General features: G+C 34.0%; 1 protein-coding gene across 3 annotated transcripts in view; it reads left to right on the top strand.

The window, feature by feature from the left end:
* Positions 1 to 25896, top strand: part of Ccdc169 (coiled-coil domain containing 169) — a 48664-nt gene extending 22768 nt beyond the window's left edge. For 2 of the 3 annotated variants that reach the window (XM_026395129.2, XM_026395131.2), the window contains 4 exons: positions 11482 to 11580; positions 11788 to 11841; positions 16568 to 16644; positions 23864 to 25896. In XM_026395129.2, the coding sequence (XP_026250914.1) occupies positions 11482 to 11580; positions 11788 to 11841; positions 16568 to 16644; positions 23864 to 23963 (330 nt within the window). In that variant the 3' untranslated portion in view covers positions 23964 to 25896. The remainder of the gene's footprint in view (positions 1 to 11481; positions 11581 to 11787; positions 11842 to 16567; positions 16645 to 23863) is intronic. The other variant, XM_026395130.2, reaches the window with a different exon arrangement.
* Positions 25897 to 26104: the final 208 nt, after the last annotated feature.

Here is a 26104-nt window from a genome sequence, read left to right as displayed (position 1 = left end):
TTCTCACAAATCCATATTTTCTTTCTAAGTAAAAAAATCATAAAATACTTCCACCTATTTATCAAATCTAAATAGCCCAGGTAAAATTGGAAAGCTGGACTTGGTGGCATTAAAAAATTGACTTTATTGATTACAGTTTGTGTAAATAAAATCATAATGTTGTTTTGGATACAGTGTGAAGTGTCAAAAAAAAATGTTAGACATAGGCATTGAGGGATTTTTTTTTGACTATGATATTTATTAGCAGAAAAATTGTTCTTGATAATTGAAGGGAGTAAATTAGAATAGAGAAGGAAATATAAACGGATAAAAGAAACAAATTTTGGAAGGCTGTAGCTGGAGGAGTGGTAATTGACTTCAAGAAGTTGAGGAAGCAAAAGCAAAGTACCTGCAGAGAAGGGCTATCAATGGCAACAAGGCAGTGGGTCTCCAGATCTGCCTAATGCCTTGGAACTTGGCATATCAGGTATGGAAGAAGGTGAGTTTAAGAAATGTGAGGAATTGTTCACTGGAACCCCTCTGCCACTCCCTGTAACCAGGACACTCTCCTTTAGTTGGGAGTCTATTTTCTGGAGAAATTAAACTTCCATAACTTTGGACTTTAGGGCTCAGACATAGAAAAGGGTGAGAGTGAAACACAGTACTAAGAATAATGGGATCAAATGAAAACATGCAGTCAGCGTAATAAAACTCTCAGTCCTCTTCTCCTAGAAATGCTCAGGTAGCATTAACGCATACAGAGTAGGAAATTAGAGGCTTCTTCAGTTTAAAACTGAAATGCCCTTAAGACAGTTAGTGTAGTGACCCAGAGAGTGGGCCTCACAGACTTCCTAGGACAGGAGGATTAGATGGCTGAGGACCATAGGTGCTGAACTTTGAAATCCATCAAGGCCACACTTTCCAAGAGTTGTTTTCTGGACATGATTGGCTGCAATGGAGATAACTAAGTCAGACCTCTTTCTGGGATACAAGGGACTTCACTGTTGGCTGATTTGGCTTAAAGTTCCCTGATAGTTTGGCCAAACTGTTTTGCATGACAGCCAAGAATACTTCTGCTTCCAATGAACCTTCTAGACTTGGACTACAATGAGACCACTGTCCCAGATTCTTTCTGCCTTCCTCCCTATTTCATTTCACACTGAAACTTTTATGATCCTTGTACATTAAATCCTATTTTGGTGTACGTTTTTCAGAAGAGCATATATAAAACTTAAGGGTACTGCGTGGGATCAAACAAAACAGAGAGTAAGATAGGGATTCATGTCTGGCTGACTGACTTCAGAAGATCTGTCCTGATTAGTAGGTGTGACACCAATGGATCTGGCTCAGGATATGTTACTTGCAAAAGACTTTCCTAATGATGACCTTGGAAAATGTCCTGGGAGAAGGGAATACTATGGGAGAAGCCACAAGGCAGGCATTTGGAAAATAATAGAGTTACTCCTAAGTCACATTGACTTCTACACAAGGGTAATGAGAGATCAGCAACTGTTAATAAGAAGTAATATCTAACCATAGAGCCTGTGGGAGCTTCTCAGGAGGCCTCTGTTCCAGCAGTGGAAAGGCAGACACACTAGAATAGCAGACTGGAGTCATTGTGTTAGCTACACAGTTCCAGAGGCATTTGGATGCTAAACTTAGGTGGTTTTGTTATGTGAAGGGAAGAATCCTGATAGGGATAACTAGGGATGCTCAAATTGTTGCAGAACATCTGGATAGATGCCCCTGAAGATGTTGGCTCTACAATTCTTACACCCCCTGGGCATGTAGAGTGGCCTGCCTAAGGGCTAGAGCACTTGTTGTACTGGAAAATGCTGTAAAGGTCTCTTCCTAGTAAGGCATCATATACTCCCTCAAACAACTGTCCTCTTACTTCCTCTCCTGGCTGCTAGGCCAATTAATAAGGGTGTTGTTCAATATCTATAATAACAATTTTTAAAAAGAAAAGAGGAACAGAAAGTTGAGGGTAGTCAGTGCAATAGAAAACACAATTGTTTTCATATTCCCTGGACCTGAACCAACTTCTTGAACTAGGAATTGTTGGCCAAAGAGGTGGCCTGAAATCCTAGAAGGGCTGGGCCTGAAACACCAATTCAAGTATATATTGTGACAATATTCTCAGTCTTCCCTCAAAGAGATCTCTGGCCACTTACACAGATAATGCTGGGGGAAGAAAGATAGCTAGATATTTCCAGGATGTTTGAACACAGGGTCTGTGTTGGCATTGATTCCCAGAGTTGAAATCTTTGGCTAAAGTCCAAATCACAGTGGACTCATTGTCCCACAGACTTCCCTATCCTTGCAGTGGTCATTTTCTCAGTCCTCAAGTACATAATCAGAATAGATATTTTGAAAGTTGAAGTTAACCCATCATATTAGGTCCCCTCATCATGGAAGAAAAAGTATCATGGTTGTGAAGGCCAAGTAAAAACTTCTGAAACTGCCCCTGCCCCCACTGAGATCAAAATAGAAGTCAAAACCACTTTATTATTCCAGGGAAAATAGCAGAGATTAGCCACAATTAAAACTTTAAAAAGATTCAAGGATACAGGTGCCTGTCTTCACTGTTTTATTTGCCAGTCTGATCATGCAGAAACTGGATGGATCTTGGAGAAAGTTGTAGGCTGCCACAGACTTAACCAATTAGTGGTCTTAATTGCATAAGCTTTTCCACATGTGGTATCACTAGTGGAGCCAATTAACAGAGTTTCAGGTGCAGAAGTCCTAGTCATAGACTTGGAGAAAGTATTCTTTCATTTTAATTAGAAAAGAGGATCAAAAACAGTTTGTTACTTTCACTTTCAGCTCCAGCATATAGTAAACCACAGAAGTCCTCTGTTATCACAGCGAGGAAAATTTAAAAGGTGAACAAACTGGAAATCGATGACTTTGCTTGGGACCGTTAGAGAACTGAGCTTTCAGACAGGCAGACTTCCACCCTGAAATCTAGATAAACAGATGAATCCAAACTTGAAATCTGCTTACCTGGAACAGACACTGCTGGGACTATAAGCTGGTAGGGACATTTAAGTAGTAATTTTTCATGAATTACTGGAGGAAAAATAGGCAAATCTGCTATTAAAGTTGACAACTTCAATGGTCTCTGTCAGTAATTGATAGATCAAACAGCCAGAAAATTACTAGAGATTGATCTGAAAAGCACCATCAACCAACTTGATCTAAGTGACATTATAGGCTATTCCATCCAACAGCAGCAAAACACAGATTCTCCTCAAACTTACATGTAAGATAGACCACATTTTGGAGGCCCCTATAGATTCTCAGCTTCATAAGGATGGAGTCTGGGTTATCATATTCCTAGCACAATGCCTGGCACAGAAGACATTTGATAAATATTTTTAGAATAAATGAATAAATTATAAAATTAGGTTACAAGACAAGAAATCTAATCATGATATACAGCAGCAAGATACAGGTTAGTCACAAAGCATATTAAAAAGTGTAAGCTTCAAGGGTTAGAACTGAGAATATCAATAAAAAATATCCTTCTGATGAGATGAACATCATTACCCTAAGTATCTGTATGAAGAAACAAACGGTGTGAATATACTTTGTATACAACCAGAAATATGAAAAATTGTGCTCTGTATGTGTAATATGAATTGTAATGCATTCTGCTGTCATAAAAATTAGAAAAGTAATAGAGAAGAAAGTGATAAAAGAGAGGGGAAGAGCTTTTTATTGAATTCAGCTTTTTTGTAGCTTGGCCGAAAGAGTAGAGAGAAGCTAATTCTTTGCTGTTACCTCAGGTGGAGTGATGGAAAGTGATTGGGATGGTTTCCGAAGCAGGGCCCTATGTTCTATATTTCCACAAGGATTAAATGAGATCATATATAAGGCAGAGTTTTATAATATTAAAGTGCTATGTATTGTTTATTTATTTATAATTGTTTAATAAGTTACTTGAAGTCAGGGATTGAAATATAGCTTTCTGGAGAATGATCTTTATAATTTTAATACAGTAATACATTCTTTATCTGATAGTTACAATATGAACTATTCCATGCAGGTGAATTTTCCAGATAATGAAAACCCATATCTTCATTTTATTAAAAAATAGAATTTTGCTAGGTTTGATGCAAATCTCTTATAAATATAAACATACTTACACATCTTATTAAAATGGTCATATTTGCTTAATTTGACCTTAGAAAAACAAAAACAAAAAACCATCCTTCTGAGCCAAGTGCAGTGGTCCACGCCTGTAATCCCAGGGAGGCTGAAGCAGGAGGATCAAGAGTTCAAAGCCAGTCTCAGCAAAAGCAAGGTGCTAAGCAACTCAGTGAGACCCTATGTCTAAATAAAATACAAAATAGGGCTGGGGATGTTGCTCAGTGGTCAAGTGCTCCCAAGTTCAATCCCCAGTACCACCCACCCCCCCAAAAAAAATCCTCTGTCATATAGAGAATGCCACTTGATTAATAGTCCTAAATATTCTTTTTATCAAGTCACTTTTTAAATAACTTCCAGTAGATCCCAGTGCTTCAATCCCTATGCCTATCATCCCAAAGCTGCCTTTTCTAGCAGGTTGTTTTATAAATTTGCCTTTTATGTATTGCTTCAGCTCTAATCCTACCATTAAATAGTCATTTCTGATTTAAGCCTATGATAAATATTTGGCTTCCTTCATGTCCTTTTTCCCTTTCCATTTTGGGGACCTTTTATGTTATACCCACCTTGATTAACACCTTTTAAAAATGTGTGAAACATTTATTTTCCATTTCAAATTTTCTATTTAATCATACCTTGCATTTTAACTGCTGTTTTTTATGCTTCCATTTAGTATGAGCTCCTATAGTTTTGCACCATAACTCGTTCAAGTCACCTTTAATAAAAAAATAATTTGTATTATAGTAGGTTATTTGTAAGTGAACTTCTTTTAAAAATTCAGATGCATTTTACTAATGATATAATGTTTAAATGGGTTGGATTCTATTTACATCTATAAATGTACTTAAGAAACTATATAACTGATTGATATTGCTATTGTAGCTTAACCTGAAGTCCTTGGAGCAAGGGTCCATAGAATAGCATTTTGAACTACTTCTACCACTCACTAATTATCCCTTCAAAAGTTCTTCATCATAGGCAATATATTCATGAGGGTTTCATTTTCTATAAAATAATTCAGTTTAGCTTCTTACATATGTTCAACTTTAATGGATTTGTTTTTCTACAATAAGTTTATGTTTGGAGGAAAGGAGCTGGAAGCCATTCAAGATGCCAGTGCATAATTAACTTTCAAAGAATAATAATGCCTACCTGAGAAACATCACCTGCTTATGTTTTAACAAGAATGCTAATGAAATATGCGTAGTGGTGGATCATCACCTCCAAGGGATTTATCACTAATGCTATTTTGAGACTGGAATTTGCCTCATTTCAGCCAACCTATATACCCTCAATACAATTTTTTTAAATGCCAATAATTATTAACAAGTATCTATGAGAGAATAAGTTTTTGTTGAAAACTATATTCACCTATATTTCAGGAAGATATGAACTCTAAACTATTTTGCAGTTTTGCTTTGTAGAGATTTAAATCAGCTCCTTTCATTTTTCTTTGAATGCTTCTTTTAATAGAGTTAGTGACCTAGATCATGACCAACAAGAGTTGAGATACTTTGACTAGAAGATATTTTATTTAATTTGTAAGAACACAAGTAATATTTGGAGTTATTGAAAATTATGTTACTAGTTTGGGAATTAAAATTTGGTACCTGGATACTGTGTGCCTGTGTTAAAATGTTGGTGAATGCTATAGCTTGGATATGGTTTGTCCCCACTGAAATTAATGTTGAAATTTAATTGCCATTGTGGTCTTGGAAGGTAGGGCCTTTAAGGGGTGATAAGGTAGTTAAGAGGGATTTATTTTTTTACAGGAATGATAGTTAAAATAAGGCTGCCTCTTGTGTGTTTTTAACCTTCCAATTGCTCTCATTTGCCCTTCAACTTTTCCACAATGCTATGATGCAGCCCAAAGCCCTTGTCAGATGCAGCTGCTTGATCTTGAACTTCTGGTTTTCAGAATCATGAGCTAAATAAACTTACTTTCTTTATAAATTACTCAGTCTTAGGTGTTGTGTTATAGCAACAGAACATGGACTAAGAGCACAAGAGGTTCAAATGCCATCATAAATCATTTTTGGATGGTAGATATGGGTTGGGCAATACCAGGAGAGTGGACAGTTATTCCTCTATGTGGACTTTTTGGAAAAATTTGTCACATGCAAAAAGGTTCCCATCAGGGGTACCTATTCATAGTCTTCCCAGAGTGTAAGAAAGAACTAAAAAGTGTAGGATGATTAAACAACCTTATCTATGCAGGCTTAGAGCTAATTGGCACCTGGGTCTATTGGACTAAAACCAGCTAATAAATTTACCTAAAGTCACAAATATACCACAGTATTTCCAATAGAAAGCTCCCAGTGGCATATTCTGATGTTGAGTTCTGTGATCATTGGTCTGGCTATGGAGACAAAACTAGTGATAAAGAAATCAGCTTTCCTTGATGCATCTTTGTTCAATTTTGGTTTTGTGTTATACTGGCTTCATAGAATTTATTTGGGAGTGTTTCTTCCCTTTCAGTTTCATGGAATAATTTGAGAAAGACTGGTATTAGTTCTTCTTTAAATGTCTGGTAGAACTCAGCTGAGAATCCATCTGGTCCTTGGCTTTTTTTTGTTGGAAGGTTTTTAATTGCTGTTTTAATTTCATTGTTTGATTATAAGTCTATTTATTTAGGTTTTCTCTATCTTCCTGGTTCAATTTAGCCAGGTCATATGTGTCTAGAAATTTGTCTGTGTCTTCTGGATTTTCTAGTTTATTGGAGTATAATTTTTAAAAATAGTTTCTAATGGTCTTTGGGATTTCAGAAGTGTCTGTGGTGATATTTTCTTTTCTAATCTTTATTTGGGTCTTTTTTCTCTTTTGGTTAGTTTGGCTAAGGGCTTTTCAGTCATACTTATCTTTACCAAAAAAACAAACAAACAAACAAACAAAAAACAAAACAAAACAATTCTTTGTGGTATTGATTGATTCTGTGTATTATTGTTTTGTACTCAAATGAGACAAAGATGCATGAAGGAAAGAAAATTACACAACAGTATCCCTGAAGGACATAGATGCAAAAAATCCTTAATATTAGCACACCAAATTAAAAAACACACCAAGAAGATAATACACCATAATTAAGTGGGCTTCATCCCAGGAATGCAAGATTGGTTCAACATACATAAATCAATGAATGTAATTTACTACTTACATAGAATTAAAAACACATACTTACAGCCATCTGATACTTGACAAAAGTACCAAAAAAATACATATGAGAATCATATGATCATCTGCATCAATTTATGCAGAAAAGGCCTTTGATAAAATACAAAACCCATTCATGTTAAAAAAAAAAAACAAACCACTGGAGAAACTGGCATAGAAGGAACTTATCTCAACATTTTAAAGGTTGTACATGACAAACCCAAAGCCTAAGAAAACTGAAAGCTTTCCCTTTAAAGTCAGGATCAAGACAAGGATGTCCACTTTCACACTTCTATTCAATATAATTCTTGAAACTCTAGCCAGAGCAATCAGGAAATAGAAGGAAATTAAAGGGATATAGATAAAATAGAAAAAGAAGAAATCCCAACTGTCTCTGTTTGCTTATGTCATGGATATCTAGAAAACCCCAAGAATTCCACCAGAAGACTTCTAGAACTGATAAATGAATTCAGCGAGTAGCAGGATACATGATCAACATTCAAATCAATAGCATTCTTATATTATGACAGCAACTTAGCTGAGAAAGAAATCAGGAAAACCATCTCTTTTGCAATAACCTATAGAAAATAAAATATTGGGAATTAATGTAACCAAGGAGGTGAAATATTTCTACAATGAATACTATAGAACACTGAAGAAACAAATTAGAGAAGACCTCAGAAGATGGGAAGATCTCCCATGTTCTTGGATAGGCAGAATTAATATTGTCACAGTGGCCATACTATCAAAAGCAATGTACAGATTCAGTGCAATCCCCATCAAAATACTGATAACATTCCTCACAGAACTAGAAAAAATAGTCCTTAAATTTATTTGGAAGAATAAGAGACCCAGAATAACCAAAGTAATTCTGAGCAAGAAGAGTGATGCAGGTGGTATCATGATACCTGATCTCAAACTATACTACAGAGCTGTAAAAGCAAACCAGCATGGCATTGACATCAAAATATAAATTAAGACCACTGGAATAGAAGACACAGAGAGAAATGCATATACTTACAGCCATCTGATACTTGACAAAAGTACCAAAAATACACGTTGGAGAAAAGACTGGCATTTTAACAGATGGTACTCAAAAAACTGGATATATCTGCATGTATAAATATATGTGGAAGAATGAAATTATATCCCTACCTCTTACCCTGCATGAAAGTCAAATCAAAATGGATCAAAGACTTGTACATTAGACCAGAAACTTGGCAACTGCTAGAAGAAAACATAGGGTCAACATTCCATCATATATGTGCAGCCACCAATATCCTCAACAAGACTCTTGAAACAAAATCAAGAATATGTGTCATGCCATCAAATTAAAAACATTTCTGCAGAGCAAAGGATTAAGCTTGAAGAGAGAGCCTACAGAATGGGGAGAAAAAGACTTTGCCACTTGTTCTTCTGACAGGGAATTAATATTCAGAACATATTAAGATCTCAGGAAATTTAACACCAAAAACCCTAATGACCCAATCAGTAAATGAACAAAAGAAGAAACAAAACAGCCAACAAGTATATGGAAAAATGTTCAACATTTTTAGCAATCAAATGCTAATCAAAACTACACTAAGATTTCATCTCACATCAGACAGAATGGCAATTACCAAGAATACAAATAACAAACACTGGTGAGGACGTGGGGAAAAGATACACCCATACATTGTTTGTGGGACTGTAAGTTAGTACAACTATGGAAAGCAGTGTGAATATTCCTCAAAAAACTTGGAATGGAACTACCATATGACCTAGCTATCCCATTTCTTGGTATTTATCCAAAAGAACTAAAATCAACATACTGTAGTGATATAGCCATGTTTATAGCAGCACAATTCACAAGAGCCAATTTATACAACCAGTCTAGATGTCTGTGAATAGATGAATGGATGGAGAAAATGTGTTACATATATACAGTGAAGTTTTGCTAGCCATAAGAAGAATGAAATAATAGCATTTGCCAGTAAATAGATAGAAATGGAGAACATCACACTATGCAAAATTAGCAAGACTCAGAAAATCAAGGGTCACATGTTACTCTTGTGGAAGCTAGAGAAAAATAAGGGAAAGAAGGAACTGGAAGTGAGGCTTGGATATCATAATTATGTAGGAAAGATCAAGAAGGTAGAGAATGAGAGGGAGGAAGAATGAGAAAGGGGAGGAAATATGTAATGAATTTAATAAAATTATGTTATATGCATATATAAATGTACCAGAGGGAATTTTACTTTTCTACATATATATGTAGAAAGTACCAATCAAAAATAAAGGAGCAAAAAAGAAAAGAAAAAAGAAACCAGCTTGCCTTCTAGCAGTGTTGATTAACTTTGCTATTTGCTACAGTGATTCAGCCTTGTGCTCAGCCATCCTACTTTCAAGTCACATATAATTAAGCTAGGCCACCAGTCTTTGACACTGATTAGTCAATCCTTCCTGAAAAAGGGTGGTAATTTTGGTATCTTGCCTAAAGACTTTTTGGTAAAAATAATCTCTTTCCATCTCAGAACTGATAGATTAACAAAGTTTGTGGCTGGCTAAGGCGCTGTGGATAGGAAAGAAAGGTAAAATTGTATCAGAAACATACATCAGGATGAACGGATAAGAAGCCCTTTTATATAATCAACTTGCCACCAAGTGGATGGTTGATCTCATTGAGGGATAGTGCCCCTTACAGGGCTCATGTTGGTATCTCTTGCTAGCATTTCCAACATTGATCAGCAGCAGTATTAGCTTACCCTTAGTGAGAAGGAACCCATGCTGTTGGGCCAAACAATGCAAAGTCCCCATCTTGGTCACTGTGGTTACTCTGTTCATCAGCTCACTGTTGGCTGACCAAGGACAGAGTTAGAAAATATCTCTTGGCCAAATATTTGGACCATTTAGTTTAATACCTCATCTGTGGTGATGGTTTCTGGTAAGGATTATTGTGTAATATGTAATACACAATAAATTTTACCTTTATATCCACTTTGATAGGACCTGCCACATTCCTCTTCCCCAGAGCTCTTTGCCCCCAGTTATCAGCTCTGTACAGATTTCTGCCCCCAGTAACATGATAGTCAGGCAGAAGATTGTAAAACTCTCTTAATATTTTCCCATATTTCTACATGTGGTACCCAGGAAACTGTTCACATCTGTCCTTTCTGAAAAATCAAAACAGATAGGATAAGAATCTATTCGGGAAAGTAGAATTTAGAAAAGAAATTTCTTGATTTTGTGAGGTAAACGTTGACGAGAGAGAGGTAGGAGGGATGATGGGAAAACAAGATTATTTATTAAGCCAAAGGAGAGAAGAAGAGTGGTAGAAAAGGCAATAAGGTTGAGAACCAGAGCAATTGGGAGATTATTACAGAGTAGAACAGTTCTGGAAACTACTAAGACCTCAGTCCAGACACTCTACTTCTGAGCTGAAGCTTTTACAAAAAGGTTTTTAACATTTATTTCACAAGTTACTAGGAAATTAGGGTAACTTTGGTTGGAAGATATAAATTATGCATTTTAGTTGTGCAGTTCTCCAACAATTTACAATTATCTGTGTATGTATAATATATATATACATATATATATAGTTATTGATGTGAATCAAAATAATGTATCCAATTTTTTCCTTTTATGAAAGAGGAACCATAAACTTTTCTTTCTATATAAAGAACGTTTCTCTCCTGTTCTCTAGTTTTCACCAGCATGTAAAAATGGACTTAAATTATATAGGATATAGTATTTAAGTGTCTTTACATGTACCTCTTTTGTTACAATGGTAGCAATAGTATGACTACCTCCTGTTGTTAATACAAATAATTTTTCAGCATGTCTGGCCTTTGGAGTCATTTTATATGAGTTCTAATTTTAGCTCTATCATTGATGAGCTTTATGTCTCTGAGCCAGTTATATAAACTCTAAAAGACACAGTTTTCTAAACAGTAAAGTGGAAACAAACATTAGGCATCTCAAGTATTGTAATAAGGATTAAGTGAAATAATCTAGGGAAAGAACTTAGTATAATACATGTGATATATAATACAAGTGTTAGAGCTCAACAAATATTTTGATTATTTTATTGCTATTACTGGAATTATAAGATCACAGAATATTAGGTATAGAAGGCATTCATTGGTGAAGAATTTGGTTGTCATTTCTATTGTTGGATCTTAGGATATGAGTACATATAAAATTTACTATTTATACTTTCAGGAATCCTTAAATATATTACTTAAACAACTAGAAAAAGAAAAAAGAAGTCTTGAAAATCAAGTGAAAGACTATGCACTTAAACTGGAACAAGAATCAAAGGTTTGTTTTTATTCTACTAAACAATTCATTTGAAGCTGCCTTTATTTCTAGGGTTATCTACAAACCTACTATATCATTTTCATAAAATGATACAAAACCATTTCCTACAGTTTTAACAAAAAAGCAGGAGACATGAACCCTAACTTGGCAATTTTCTTGCTAATCTTCTCTTATGTTGGATTCTTTACATTTGTATGTTCTACATAGGCTTACCACAAGATCAACAGTGAACGCTGTAAATACATATCTGAAATGTCTCAGGTAATTTTTTTCTTTTACTTTCAAATTCTAAGGCTTTCCCTTCTCCTTAAGTTATGTATTTTATTTTTCTATAATTTGTGTGTGTGTTTGGTTAGATAAACAGTTGTTGAAATTATGGGGAAATGTTACTGAGTTTCTAAATATGGAAGATGGAAAGGGAAATACATAATTTATAAAGAGAGAAAACAGTCTCCCTAATTAAGAGATTATCTTGTATATCTGCTTCCTTAGTTATCCTTTTAGTTTGATCCATGATCACTAGAATTCAAACAGATAAGCTGCTATCCTTCAGCTATCACTTCATAATTATAGACACAGTATTGCTATTCATAGAAATATAAGACAGGAAAATTATCAGTACATTATCTTGCACATATTTTCAGCTTTTCATTTGTCTTTCAGTTTTATTTATGATATTGTTGGAATTTTAGAGCATTTTTATATTGCCAGAGCTCTTTTATTTATGGTTTCTTATGTCATAGTTTAAAAGGTAATCTTCATCTCAATGTTTCATAATGTTTATAGCATCATTTAATACTTACATGGCTTATTATTCAATATTTAAATATTTAAGCTATATTACCTTTATTTTGGCATATATTTTAAGATTAGGATATGAGTTCAGTTTTAAAAGTAACAGAAGAGTCCAAAGAGTAATTGGATATGGGAATCTCAGGAAAATGTTAAACTTTAGAGATAGATTTGGAAATTACTATCATATAGATAGTAAGAGAAGTCATGTGAATGAATTAATACATCATGGAGGATAAATAAGGTTAAAAGAAAAGATAGGCTATAATTCTGAAGACAGTGATAGTTATGGGAGTAACAAAAATGGTTGGGATCCTCAAAGCACAGCAGTTAGACAATGAGGTAGAGTACCTTGAGAGTGAGCTTGATCCAAAAGGTAACCTGCTCATCAAATCTAGAGTATCTAGAGGGATCAAGAAAGGATTAAGAGGAAGAGATTTAGGTTTGGGAATTGGAGCCAAAAATGGGATGAATAGTAAAATATGAGAATAAAAGTCAGGAAAATGGTGGGTAAAAGGAAACTTGGACTTGTAGTGTTCACCAAGCTTAAGCAGGAAATGGAGCTAAGGTAGAATCAGTGCTTGTAGTCTCTCATCCATAAAATGGACAATCAACTTAAACTTCATGGATCTTGACAATGGGTTGGAAGCACTGCTTCCTCCAAAGGTACGGGTACCCATGTGCCTTTCATCTGACTCTATACCTTGCATGGAATATTCTTTTTCTCATACATGCTAATTCCATCTCCTTCAAGGTATAGCACAAACACCACCTCCTTCATGAAGCCTCCACATGATGAAAAGACCACAGATAGTGGAGCCATTGCAAATTTGGGTTTGAATCCCAGCTCTGCACCTAACTGCTGTATGACCACTTCTTTCCTCACCTGTAGAAAGGGAGAATCTTTATGATGTCAGTATCAGTCTCAGGGTTCTGTGAGTGCTTAGAGACATGGTATATGTAAAGTGCTAAGTATAGTACCTGGCACATTATAGTTTCTAGATTTCAATTAATGGTGAATATTATTTTCCTGTTTTTTTCTTTCTTGAACACACTAGTCCATATGTATATTCTACATATTGTGTAGTGACAGCACCATCAGAATTTCAAATTGCTTTCTAGATCCTTGACTAATCTTCACTTAGCTGTAGGTTCTTGAGGTCAGTCAGAGTGCCTCATTCTTGCTGTTACTTTACACTGAGCAAAAAGAGTGGCAAATGATCAATGTTCAAAATGATTTGCCAAACTGAACATAGTACAAAATTTATGAATAAAAATTATGGAGATAATGAAAAGTTCAAATCCTTAAACAAAAGGTGGTATGTAAAACACTGAAGGTTTTTTTTTTAAAAGGTTAAAATTAAAAGTCTTTTGCCCATGAAGCATTCATTTGCCTTTGTTTATCTTTAAAAAAAATCATTTAGGTGGAATAAGCCTACTCTGACTATACAAGATCACTGAATGTACAATCAAAGCCTATTTTAACAGCTTCCAGGGAAGATGTTAATCCTGTCTCCAGTATAATGTTAATAAGGATTTTCACTCTAAACTGAATTGTTAATCCTTATAGTCAAAGATGGTTCTGACCATGAGGATACTGCAGTGACTGGAAAGGTTAATGGATGATTTGCAGTTCTTTCCATGCTGAATACATAAATAATTTATTCTTTGGTAGATAACTAGAGCTATTTGCTGAATCTGCTTTTTATACTTCTGCAACTATATCTGAGGCTTTGTCTCACTCTCAAACCACTGTTTTGACTGAAACTGAATTGCCCCATCTCAGAATTATTCTAATTTGCACAATGTATGCACAATATAGGTATTATGTTTTTTTAGAGAGAGAGAAGAGAGAGATTTTTTTTTTAAAGAGAGAGAGAGAGAGAGAATTTTTTAATATTTAGTTTTTGGTGGACACAACATTTTTGTTTGTATGTGGTGCTGAGAATCAAACCCGGGCCGCACGCATGCCAGGTGAGCGCGCGCTACCACTTGAGCCACATCCCCAGCCCATAGGTATTACTTTTTAAGAATACACAGGTACATTGCATCTCTGAAAAATCAAGTGGTAAAACTGACTACAGCTTGTTGCAATACCTGATAAATTTAAATTTAAGTTTCCCATAAACACTGAATTTTGCAGTGGGTCTGAGTGATTGTTGAATATATTGATTTTGGTTTACTCACAGGGAATCTAAGGTGGTTCTAAATTCATCATCAGGCAGTTCTAACTCATAGACTTGTTCTTAAAACACATGAGATAGTACTTCTTATTCTCCTTCCCTGAAACTTCCTTAAAATTCACTGATTTTATCTCTCATGACATAGGTTCCAGACTGTCCCTGCATTTCCATTGCCTTTTGGGAAAACTCTATTTTGTTATTGTTCATTTTAAAATCAAGCAAAGTCTTGTCTCTGTCACACCCATTTTTCTTCTCTGTTGCCTAAGTGATCAATCTAAAATACAGTTATCATGGCATAATTTCCTTTTATAATACTTTGTTTGCTTTGCCCAAAAGATCATAGCAGAGCTCCTTGGTGTTGTCAACAAAGTCCTCTCCCAACATGGCAGTGCCTGTCTTAGCCTTTTCCCTGCAAACATCTGTGCTGCATCTAGACCAAATGCTATTTGCAATTCCTGCATCTATCATGCTGCTTTTTAGCTGAGGTCCTTGCTGTTCCTTCTATGTAGAATATCCTTTCTCTAGTTCTTAACTGGTTACTTTCTACATGTGTCCCCTACAGCCTGAGTTAATTGCATCTCACAAGCTGTAAGCTCACAAAGCACCCATGCAAATCTTTATCAAGGACCTTAATTGTAATCTTCTATTTGTTTTGCTATTTCCTCAATAGAAATGTGACTTATTTGTCTTTGTTCCTGGTCCATAATGTGGTGGTGACACATGGTAGATGCTCAATACATTTGCTACATGAATAAAGGAATGAATGAATTCCAGTACAACACACTCAAACCTGTCACTGTTAGCAAATGATCTAATATCTTAGATCAAAAAAGAGAGATGGCAAGGAGGCAAGGCAGAGGGAGTTGGGGGGTCTATCAGATATAATATCTAGTTGTTCTTTTTACCTTCAGATTTATACACACCTTTATCTACCATTCATGTTTTCCCCTCTTGTCTTAAAGAAAAGGATTTCAGCCTTCTTCCCAAGTCTGTCTGCTGCCTCTAGGACTCAATAATAATTTCCTCTTATTTTCTCTTTTACTGACTATAGCTTATCCTTTGCTTGCAATATGCTCAACTCTTCCACCAAAATAACAACCAAAAAATTTTTATTTAATTACAACTTTCCTCATAAAACTACCACCATAGATTTCTTTTTCTCAGCCAAATTTCATGAAAGAGTAGGTATACTCACTACCTTTGCTTTGAGTATACCCCTCAATCTCTTTTCATCTGTCTTCTGATCTCAATACTGTGGCCCCCGTTTATCATTTCATAGCTACATACAAAGACTCTTCTTAAAACCTGTGGTATTAGCAGTCTTTGCTCACGTCTTTGAATATATGCCCTAGCCCCAATACACACAGTTGACTTGCATGACATTTTTTTTTCTTGGGTTTTTCTGATGTTTAAATGATGGCCATATCTTCAATGAGTCTCCTATCCCCTAAAAGTTGCTTTCAGCTTTATATTATTGTGTCTTTTACTTCTCTGTATTACTCTTACTGTATGATCTCATTTTTTTTTTTTTTAGTGACTTCAATTGCCATCTCTCAGTTAATCAATTTTAGTTGTTCCTGAATGGAAGATTATATTTACACCATTCACAGAAAGTCACCACTTTTGTATAATGGATGAATTTCAAAATAGACAGAAATGAATATATTAACTTGTCTTTCTGTCTCTGCTGTACTATATCTATGTTTCTATTGTCTTATCTATCATAAAGACAGAGTATATGTTTATATACTTTTACTTTTATGTTTACCTGTAATGATTTATTCTATGTGGATATTTCTCTATATGGTCTCTAGGGATGAGATAGGGGTATTTCCAGAATCTTTAGACGCTTGTTTATACTGGAAATCAGAATTTCCCATTATTATTCAGCTTCTCTTACACATGCTACTAAAGGACCTGGTAGTAAAGGAGTTGGATATTTGACTATTTTTTCTTCCCTCTGAAATTCATCCTTAAAGAAGAGGATAAACACTCAGTTTTTTGTATTTCAGGTCTCTGGCGCACATCAAGTTTCTAAAAGGCAACAGATGGATCAACTGCCTAGAATGAAAGAGAATCTAGTGAAAACGTAAGTCTAATTATATGTTTTCTTTCTAATTAATTATATTTGCTTGTGAATGGTAATGACAAAACGGGTGTCCATTACATTTTGGAAGTGGAACTTCTAGATTTTATAGCAACAGTATAAAATAGCAGATGGTAAGAGAACTTAAAAAGTTTGTGATCTCTGTTCACTATTTTTACACTTTTTTTTTAATTCCCAGAAATATTTTTAGATTTTAAACATGGGAAGAATCTTTTTTTTTTAACTAAAACAATGCAGTATCCAATGAAAGCTTAAAACTACACCATTAGTAACAGTATAAACAGAATTGAAGTGTCAGCCCTTATCTTTTTAGTGAGGAAGTATGGTCATTTGCAGTGGTCACTGAAATATAGATGCAGTTCTTAAAAATTATTTATTTATTAAATTTTTAATTGATTTTTAAAAAATAAATGACAGCGAATGCATTACAATTCTTATTACACATACAGCACAATTTTTCATATCTCTGGTTGTATATAAAGAATGTTCACACCAATTCGTGTCTTCATACATGTACTTTGGATAATGATGTCCATCACATTCCACCATCCTTGCTAACCCTTTGCCCCGTTCCTTCTCCTCCTACCCCTCTGCCCTATCTAGTATTCATCTATTCCTCCCATGCTCCCCCTCCCTACCCTACTATGAATCAGCCTCCTTATATCAGAGAAAACATTTGGCATTTGTTTTTTGGGGGGATTGGCTAACTTCACTGAGGATTATTTTCTCCAATGTCATCCATTTACCTGCAAATGCCATGACTTTATTTTCTTTTATTGCTGAGTAATATTCCATTGTGTATATATGCCACATTTTTTTATCCATTCATCTACTGAAGGGCATCTAGGTAGGTTCCACAGTTTAGCTATTGTGAATTGTGCTTCAATAAACATTGATGTGGCTGTGTCCCTGTAATATTCTGTTTTTAAGACCTTTGAGTATAGACCGAGGACAGGGATAGCTGGGTCAAATGGTAGTTCCATTCCCAGTTTTCCAAGGAATCTCCATACTGCTTTCCATATTGGCTGCACCAATTTACATCCCACCAATACCAATAAACATCAAAACTATAGCAGTGCTAATTTTAAAATACTGACTTATTAAGTGTTTCTATTATCCAGAGCAAATTAGGACATTAGAAAATAACAAACTAATGTGAAATTGTATTTTAAAACTCTATCAAAGAGGAATAGTGCCTGATGTAATATACTAATTCTTATATCCCTACTGTGTGAAACCACAGCCACAAATCATTAAGACATCTTTGTTACTGTTGAAAGATTAATTCTAGAGATACTTATATATGTAGATTTGAAAATAAGGCTTTTTAAAGATAAATAAGTAAGTTTTCTTTTGGGGATTAGGTTTGGATGATCCCAAAATATCCTAGACAAACTAACAGGTAACTTTGACTATGACCCTTGGCATGTATTTCTACAAGTAAGAAGCATAAAACTGAAACCAAAGCAGTGGTTCTTTTTTTTTTTTAATATTTATTTTTCAGTTTTTGGCGGACACAACATCTTTGTTGGTATGTGGTGCTAAGGATCGAACCCGGGCTGCACGCATGCCAGGCGAGCGCGCTACCGATTGAGCCACATCCCCAGCCCCCAAAGCAGTGGTTCTTAAAAGCAGTAAACTGTAAAGTTTATTTCTTTTCTTTAGTGTGCTGCCTCATTTTTTTTCCTGCTTATGAAAATTTTTTAGAGTGATTAAAGGCCCTAGAGGAAGAAAATAACGAAGCACTCCGTAATGCCCTGGAATAAAAGAACCTAAGGGAAATTAATTTTAGGACCCATTAAAAGGGAGATTATTAAGGAAATGTTCTTTTGAGAAGGAAAACATCTACAGTTAAGAAAACTAACATATCCAACATTAAGGGAATAATTTTTTAAAAAAACTATGGTATTATATAAAGTTGAAAAATTAGCTTCTAGAATATGTAACTGTCAAAGAAAATGCTAACATATAATAGTAAATAAAAATTATAATAAAAATAGTATAATGGGATTATGGATGATTTGTATTTATACTCCTAGTATTCTCAATATGACTATGGATCCTTTATAATCATTTAAAATTATCTTAAAAGAGAAAAATTGAGAGAAAATATATCTACAAGATATCTTACAGAAGTCCCCAAGCCAAAATAACAGTGAAAATATTTATGTAACTAATACTATATGATATTTTTTAAAAAGTGAAAATGCAAGGTGGTAATTGAAAATTTGCACTGGTTTTGGAGCAGATAGAAAAATATACTTTGTCTCCAACTTTTATTATTTAATGTAGCTTCTATAGATAATTATTCTCAGATTTAGTTTAATCACCAATAAAATGAGGATGATGAAATCCAAATTGAATGGTTGGTATGAGAATGAGGGGTTGTTGAAAAACCTTAAGTTCAGTAAACATTAGCTATAATCCTTAGTGTTACAAATATAAATAATCTGAAAAGTAGCCAAGCATCCATTTGTAAGAAGAAAAAAAAGGTGCTAACGTAATATTCCAAGGGGTACAGTTACTATCATTTATTTAAACCCCACAATACACAGGAGGGTAATATTCTTTCTGAACTTTTGTTGATCTTGGTTGATACCATATTATGACTAGTGTGCTCACATATTCATATATAACTGAAACAATTTATGAAACAATACAGCTCAATGATTTTCAGTATATTTACAAAGTTGTGCAACTGTCACCATTAACTACTTTTAGAACATTTTCATCTCCCAAAAGGAATATTTATCCATCCATCCCACAAACCTTTCTTAATTAATAGTCTTCTTTGCTTCTATGGATTTTTCTATTCTTGTTATGTCATATAAATGAAAGCATGGAACATGTGGCTTGTGTGTTTAACGTATGTCACTTAGAATAATTGCTTATAGATTCATCTACATTGTAGGATGTATCAGTATTTTATTCTTTTTTGTGATTGAATAATATTCCAGGTATCGGCATATCACATTTTGTTTATCCTTCTTCAGTTAATGGATATTTGGGTTATTTACACCTTTTCAGCATTATGAATAATGCTGCAGAGAATTTTCTGCAGAAGTTTTGTATGTATATGTTTATCCTGGGTATATGCCTAGGAATGCAATTGCTAAATCAACTCCAGTCTGTTTATCTTTTTAAGGGACTGCTAAACTGTTTTCTAGAGTAACTATACTGTTTATATTCCCATGTAATGTATTTTAGGGTTCCAGTTTCTCCACATTCTTACTAACACTTGCCATTTAAAAAAACTCTTTTTTTTTTAAATTTTTTTATTGGTTGCTCAAAACATTACAAAAAAATTTTAACTCTCCTATATGTGAAGTAATATCTTATGATTTTGATTTGTATTTCCTTTTTACATTGGATATCTTTTATTTATTTTTCTTGCTTAATTGACCAGGCTAGTACCTCTCATATAATATTGAATAGAAGCAATAATAGTAAATATCTTTAAATTGTTCCTGGTCTTAAAGGGAAAGTTTTAAATCTTTAAAAATTATATTGGTCATAGATTTTTGTCAATAGATGCCATTTTCAAGCTTAGTGCTTATAAGAAAATGTCTGTATTGGAAAAAAAAAATGTCGAAAAGAACAGACCAAATCCAAAGCAATCAAAAGCAAAAACATAAATCTAGTGTTTGCCTCATAGAAAAAAAATTAGGGAATATTCTCTTCTTTTTTATTTTTATAAAGAGTTAGCAAAGGATTGATTTTGTATATTTGTAAAATCAGTGAAGCCATCTGGTCCTGGTCTTAGTGGTTGCCCTGGTGATTATAATTAATATCTTAGTTAGCAATCTACTTGAGATTAAAAACAGCTTGATTCCAAAATTGTCCTACGCTCAGTTCCCTCCTCCTTTGTGCTGTTGTTGTGCAAATCACTTCCTTTTGCATCTTGTTTCCTTCCATCCACAGATTTCTAAGTATTGTTTTTCAGTTTTTTTTTAAATTTTATTTGTTCTGTTTAGATATACATGACAGTAGAGTGTATTTTGACATATTAGACATACATGGAGTATAACTTAGGATCCCATTCTTGTTGTACATGATGTAGAGTTTCACTAGTCATGTATTCATATGTAAACACAGGAAAGTTATGTATGATTCATTTTGTCTTTCCTATTCCTATCCTCTCTCCCTTTCCTTCATTTCTTTTTGTCTAATCCAATGAACTTCTATCTGCCTCCCCTTATTGTTTTGTTAGCATCCATGTATCAGAGAGAATATTCAGCCTTTGTTTTTGGAGATTGGCTTATTTTGCTTAGCATGATAGTCTCCAGATCCATCCATTTATCAGCAAATGCTATAATTTATTCTTCTTTATGGATGAGTAATATTTCACTGTACATATATATCACATTTTCTTTATCTATTCATCTGTTGAAGGACAGGCATCTAGGTTGGTTCTATAACTTAGCTATTGTTACTTAAGCTATTGTAAATACTGATGTGGCTGTGTCACTGTAGTATGCTGATTTTAAGTCCTTTGGGTATATTTTGAGGAGTGAGTAAACTGGGTCAAATGGTGGTTTCATTCCAAGTTTTCTGAGGAATCTTCATACTGCTTTCTAAAGTGGTTGCACCAATATGCAGTCCCACCAGCAATGTATGAGTAAACCTTTTCCCCCACATTATCACCACCATTTATTGTTACCCTTATTCTTGATAATTCCCATTCTGACTGGAGTGAGATAGAATCTCAGTGAAGTTTTAACTTGCATTTCCCTAATTGCTATAGATGTTGAACATTTTTTCACATGTTTGTTGATCATTCATACATCTTATTCTATGAAGTGTCTGTTCAGTTCCTTTGGGTCATTTGTTTTTTGGTGTTAAGTTTTTGAGTTCTTTGTATATCCTTAATATTAATGCTTTGATGTGGTTTCATCTTACAGGTGGTAAAGATTTTCTTCCTGTTCACACAGTCATTTTTAGGAGGGAGTTATTTTTAATCAGTTAGAAGACTTAAAGTAACTATAAACAAAAATACATTTTTACTATCTTTTATTATGTTTCCCTATGTAACTACTTTTAATAGGTCTCTTTATTCTTCATGTGAATTTGCATTACTTTCTAGTGTTCAACTTGGAAGACTCCCTTTACCATTTCTTGTAGGGCAGGTTTGCTAAGGAAGAACTCCTCTAGTTTTTGTTTTTCTGGGATTATTTTAATTTTTTTAAATTTTAGAATGATATTTTTTGTTGCATTTGAAGTCTTAGCAGTCTTTTTTCCTCAGCCCTTTGGATATTTCATCCCACTGCCTTCAAGTAGACCATGGTTTTTTGATGAGGACTCACTGCTAATTTTATTGAGGATTTTTTGTACATACAGAATTACTTGTCTAAGCTGCTTTCAAGATTTTCTCTTTTTCTTTTAATAGCCTGACTTTGATATGTCTGAATGTAGATCTTTTTGTATTTATTCTTCTTGGAATTTATTGAATTTCTTAGATCAATGTTTTTCATCACACTTGGGAAATTTTCAGTTATTATTTTTCAAGTATTCTTTCTGCCATGTTTTCTCTCCCCTCTCCTTCAGGTATACCCATTATACATTTGTTAGTACATATGATTGTATTCCATAGATTTATGAAGCCCTCTTCACTTTTCTTATTCTTTATTGTCCATTGCTCAAAATGAACAACCCTAATTGATCTATCTTCAACTTCACTGGCTCTTCTACCTCTAGTCTGCTGTTGAACTCTTCTGCATGTGTATGTTTTGGTATATCTTTAATACTCATCCAGGAAAATTAGAACTCTACCTTAGCCTTCATTTTCTGCTTGTGCACAGAGACTCAAGGTCAACCAGAGGCAACAGCTAAGGGCCTTCTCATATCTTTCCTGAGAAGGCACACAATCCTACACATGTACGTAAGACACTCGAGTATGGACTTCTAGATTCCAAGAACTATCACGGTTTATTAATGCTTACTCCCCTGCTTTTCCTTTTAAGTTTCCTTGTTATTTTTTTTTTTTGCCCCTCTTATTTATTGCTATTTACTGACTCAAGCAGTATAAAGTTAAATAGTGGTTTCTAATAGTTCCAACAAATGCCCAACTGACAAAGCTTTTTACACTGGATCATCTCCAAGTCGGGTCAAATAAAAATAGCCTTATAATTGGGTAATCACTAGACTTTAAATAATGAAAATTCTCTGGGAACAAATAATGAGGCTTTAAAGGATTTACAACTTCATTCTGTTTGCCTCCTATGGTGTCTTTCAGACTGTTGGTTTTCACTATAATTGAGGGATATTTATTTTCAAGGCTACTACAGAGTTATTCAGGGAAGTAAGAGGTGAGGGGCAGAAGATAGGAATGGGGTAAGTTAAAGAAAAGCTACATATTTCAGAGTTCTTACTGAATTTTCACTGTTTTTGTTGCTTGTTGTTTAATACCCCATTATTCTAAGAAAATTGCTTCTCAACATTTTTGAGTTTGTTATTGCTTTTATGGAGAAGAGAATTTTCTCCTTTGTGAGGAGGAAACCAACAGGTTCTGTCATTTTTGCTGACATCGGTCTCTAATTTGTATGTTAAAAGCATATTGCAGGAGATAAAAGTGCCCTCTTACTGTCTCAAATAAGAATATAAGCAAGATTAGTTTTATATACAAAGGGATAAGAGGATCCTATGAAAATTTAAGGACACAGATTCCTAGATACTTACTGCTTTACTATTCCTGTTCTATTTTATAGCATCTATATTTCTATTTCCTTAGCTTCAATTCAGTTATCAGGGTAAATATAAAAAAGATGCAAGTCAGGGCTGGGGATGTGGCTCAAGCGGTAGCGCGCTCGCCTGGCATGCGTGCGGCCAGGGTTCGATCCTTAGCACCACATACCAACAAAGATGTTGTGTCCGCCGAGAACTAAAAAATAAATATTAAAAATTAAAAAAAAAAAGATGCAAGTCATTTCTCTTTAGAACTTTTCATATTAGAGCACTTGAAGGGCTTCTTCCAAGTGTTTGGTGAATCTACCCTGGAGTTGGCTGCCTCTTTAGCTGTGGTGAGATGATGTGGTATAAAATATAACTCTCTAAAATTGTACTTTAAGCAAAAATATGCATAGGAAGATTTCCATGTGAAAGATGGAACAAGCTGCAATGTACAGTTCTGCATGTGTGGTACATAATGTTTTTGTTATACATACTGGTGACTGAAAAATCATGATCAATGTATATTTTATTTCAGGGGGAGATACAATCCAGTTCATCAGAAGACAGTGAATGCCAAGAAAGGACCAGTAAAAAAGATTATAAAATCAAACCACCTTCCAAAACTCAATCCATAATTCCGGAACTGGATTTGTATTTCTTCCTTCTTTTTTTTTCCATCTGTACTATTCAACTGGTGAAGTTAATGTTCGATACATTTTTCAGGAATGAATAGATAAGAAAGAGCTTCCAAACTTCTCTTTAGCTTTTCTTCCAGAAGTTTATTCCTTTGTCTGCATGAATGCATTTTTCTCTAGTAACCCTGAAATATCTAATAGAAATACTTGTGATTTTTAAAATATCTTAGAAAACCTCAAGTTTGGCATCATTATACTCACTTTTTAAATTTTTTTTTAGTTGTTGATGTACCTTTTATATATATGCAGTGCTAAGAATCAAACTCAGTGCCTTATGCATGCTAGGCAAGTACTCCACCACTGAGCCAGAACCCCAGCCCTATACTCACTTTGAATAATATATTCACAAGCTGTCCTACAGTAACATTGCTATTTGGTTTCTAGTTGTCTGTTAGCTAAAAATATGAGTTTATAAAAAGATTTTGCTGTTTTAGGCTATATCATGCTTAGCTTTTAATTCACAGTTTAAACAAAATTTCAAATCAAATGCATGTTAGATTTTGACTGATATATTATGGTGTTATGAGAACAGTCTTCAATCATGAATCAGCTTGTTTATAGTCCCCATTCTGCCACGAAGTAGATGATCTTGGAGGGACAAGTCCCTTTATCTCATCTTTAATTTCCTATTCCTCTAAAATGATTAAGGCAATATAATTTTCTAAGGTTTCTTATCATTTCTAGAAAGTAAATATTTAATCATTAGATTCTGCCACTAAACATATAGTGATTTAAGTCATTTTGTGATATTTATTAATTCATAATAATGGTCTAGTTCTTTGGACCAAAGAGGTAAGTGTAGTTTTCAGCTAATGGTCTCACCTATATCTAGCACTAAACCTAAATTCTATTCAGTATCACCAGTAATGAATACCAAAGGTATTTCTACAACCATCTCTATAGATGTTTATTTTCTTTAAGGAAGAATACACAAATTTCATATAGCCAAATAATTTTTATGTGACTTTAAAATGTAATGCAGAGAAATAAAGTAACTTCCTGTAAGTTGTTCTGCTTTGGAACTTTTTAGAAATATTGTCCCTTGATTTTAAGTAAACTACAGGTATTAGATACTGTGACCCTTATTATTACACAAATGCTAGATTTTTATGTCTTTTAGTATGTTTCCCGGCCTTAGTAGAAAATTGATTATTTAAATAATGTAACAAGTATAATTATCAATGAAAAATAAACAAATTTGTTTCTTTTATACAGAAGTAAGCCATTTGGTGACCAAATGGAGGAACATTTGACATGGAGGAACATTTGAAGTTATCTCAAGCACTGGGACAGTATTAGTTAAACATCTTATCATGGGGATTCCTCTCATTCAGATGTTAGTTCTACAGGAGCTGTTTTGGGATACTTTCTGCATGTTAGAAAATGTCTAAAACGAAGTGATGGTATGTTGGTAGGAATAGTACAAAGAAGTTGGAAATGGAGGACTCTAGTCTGTATTATAATACCTGTTTGCCTTTCTAATTTTCTAACTTGAATAAATCACTTTTTATGTTCCCATTTAAAAAGCTGGGAATGTTTACACTCACAACTGCATAGGGATTTCTGTGAAGATAAAAAAGTACCTTCTATTTGTTTATTTCTTCATAACCCTTTTCTCTCTGAGAAGAATATGAGTTAACTTTTACTAAATATAAAGGTGTAAAAACATTCACAACATAAGAGATAAAAATAAAAGGTGAAGCTTTGCAAGAAACCCCATCTAATTGAAGCTTTACCTTTAAGCCTCCTAGCTGCCAGTACAAAGAAGAAAAGAGTTACATGGTTATCATTTTTTACAGAAGTAATATGTAAGTAGAACAAGGTTTTGTGTAATTAAGTTCTGAAGGTAATTTGTCATGTAAGGGTTTTTAAGAAAGTGATCTTTATAATAATCAAAGAAAGATAATTGTTTGATATCTTTTATTTTGTTTGATATTCAAATATGTATTGACATCAATATATCATTTTTTTAATTGGAAAGTTTAGAATTCATAAAAACAGTAAAATAGTAGATTAGTAAATCATATTTAATGTATTTCAAAGCTTTAATTTTATATTAAAATGAGTATAGCTATATTTAA

Source organism: Urocitellus parryii, chromosome 2 (genome assembly GCF_045843805.1).
Source record: "Urocitellus parryii isolate mUroPar1 chromosome 2, mUroPar1.hap1, whole genome shotgun sequence".
Lineage (NCBI taxonomy): Eukaryota > Metazoa > Chordata > Mammalia > Rodentia > Sciuridae > Urocitellus > Urocitellus parryii.
This window is presented reverse-complemented; position numbering and strand designations above follow the sequence as displayed.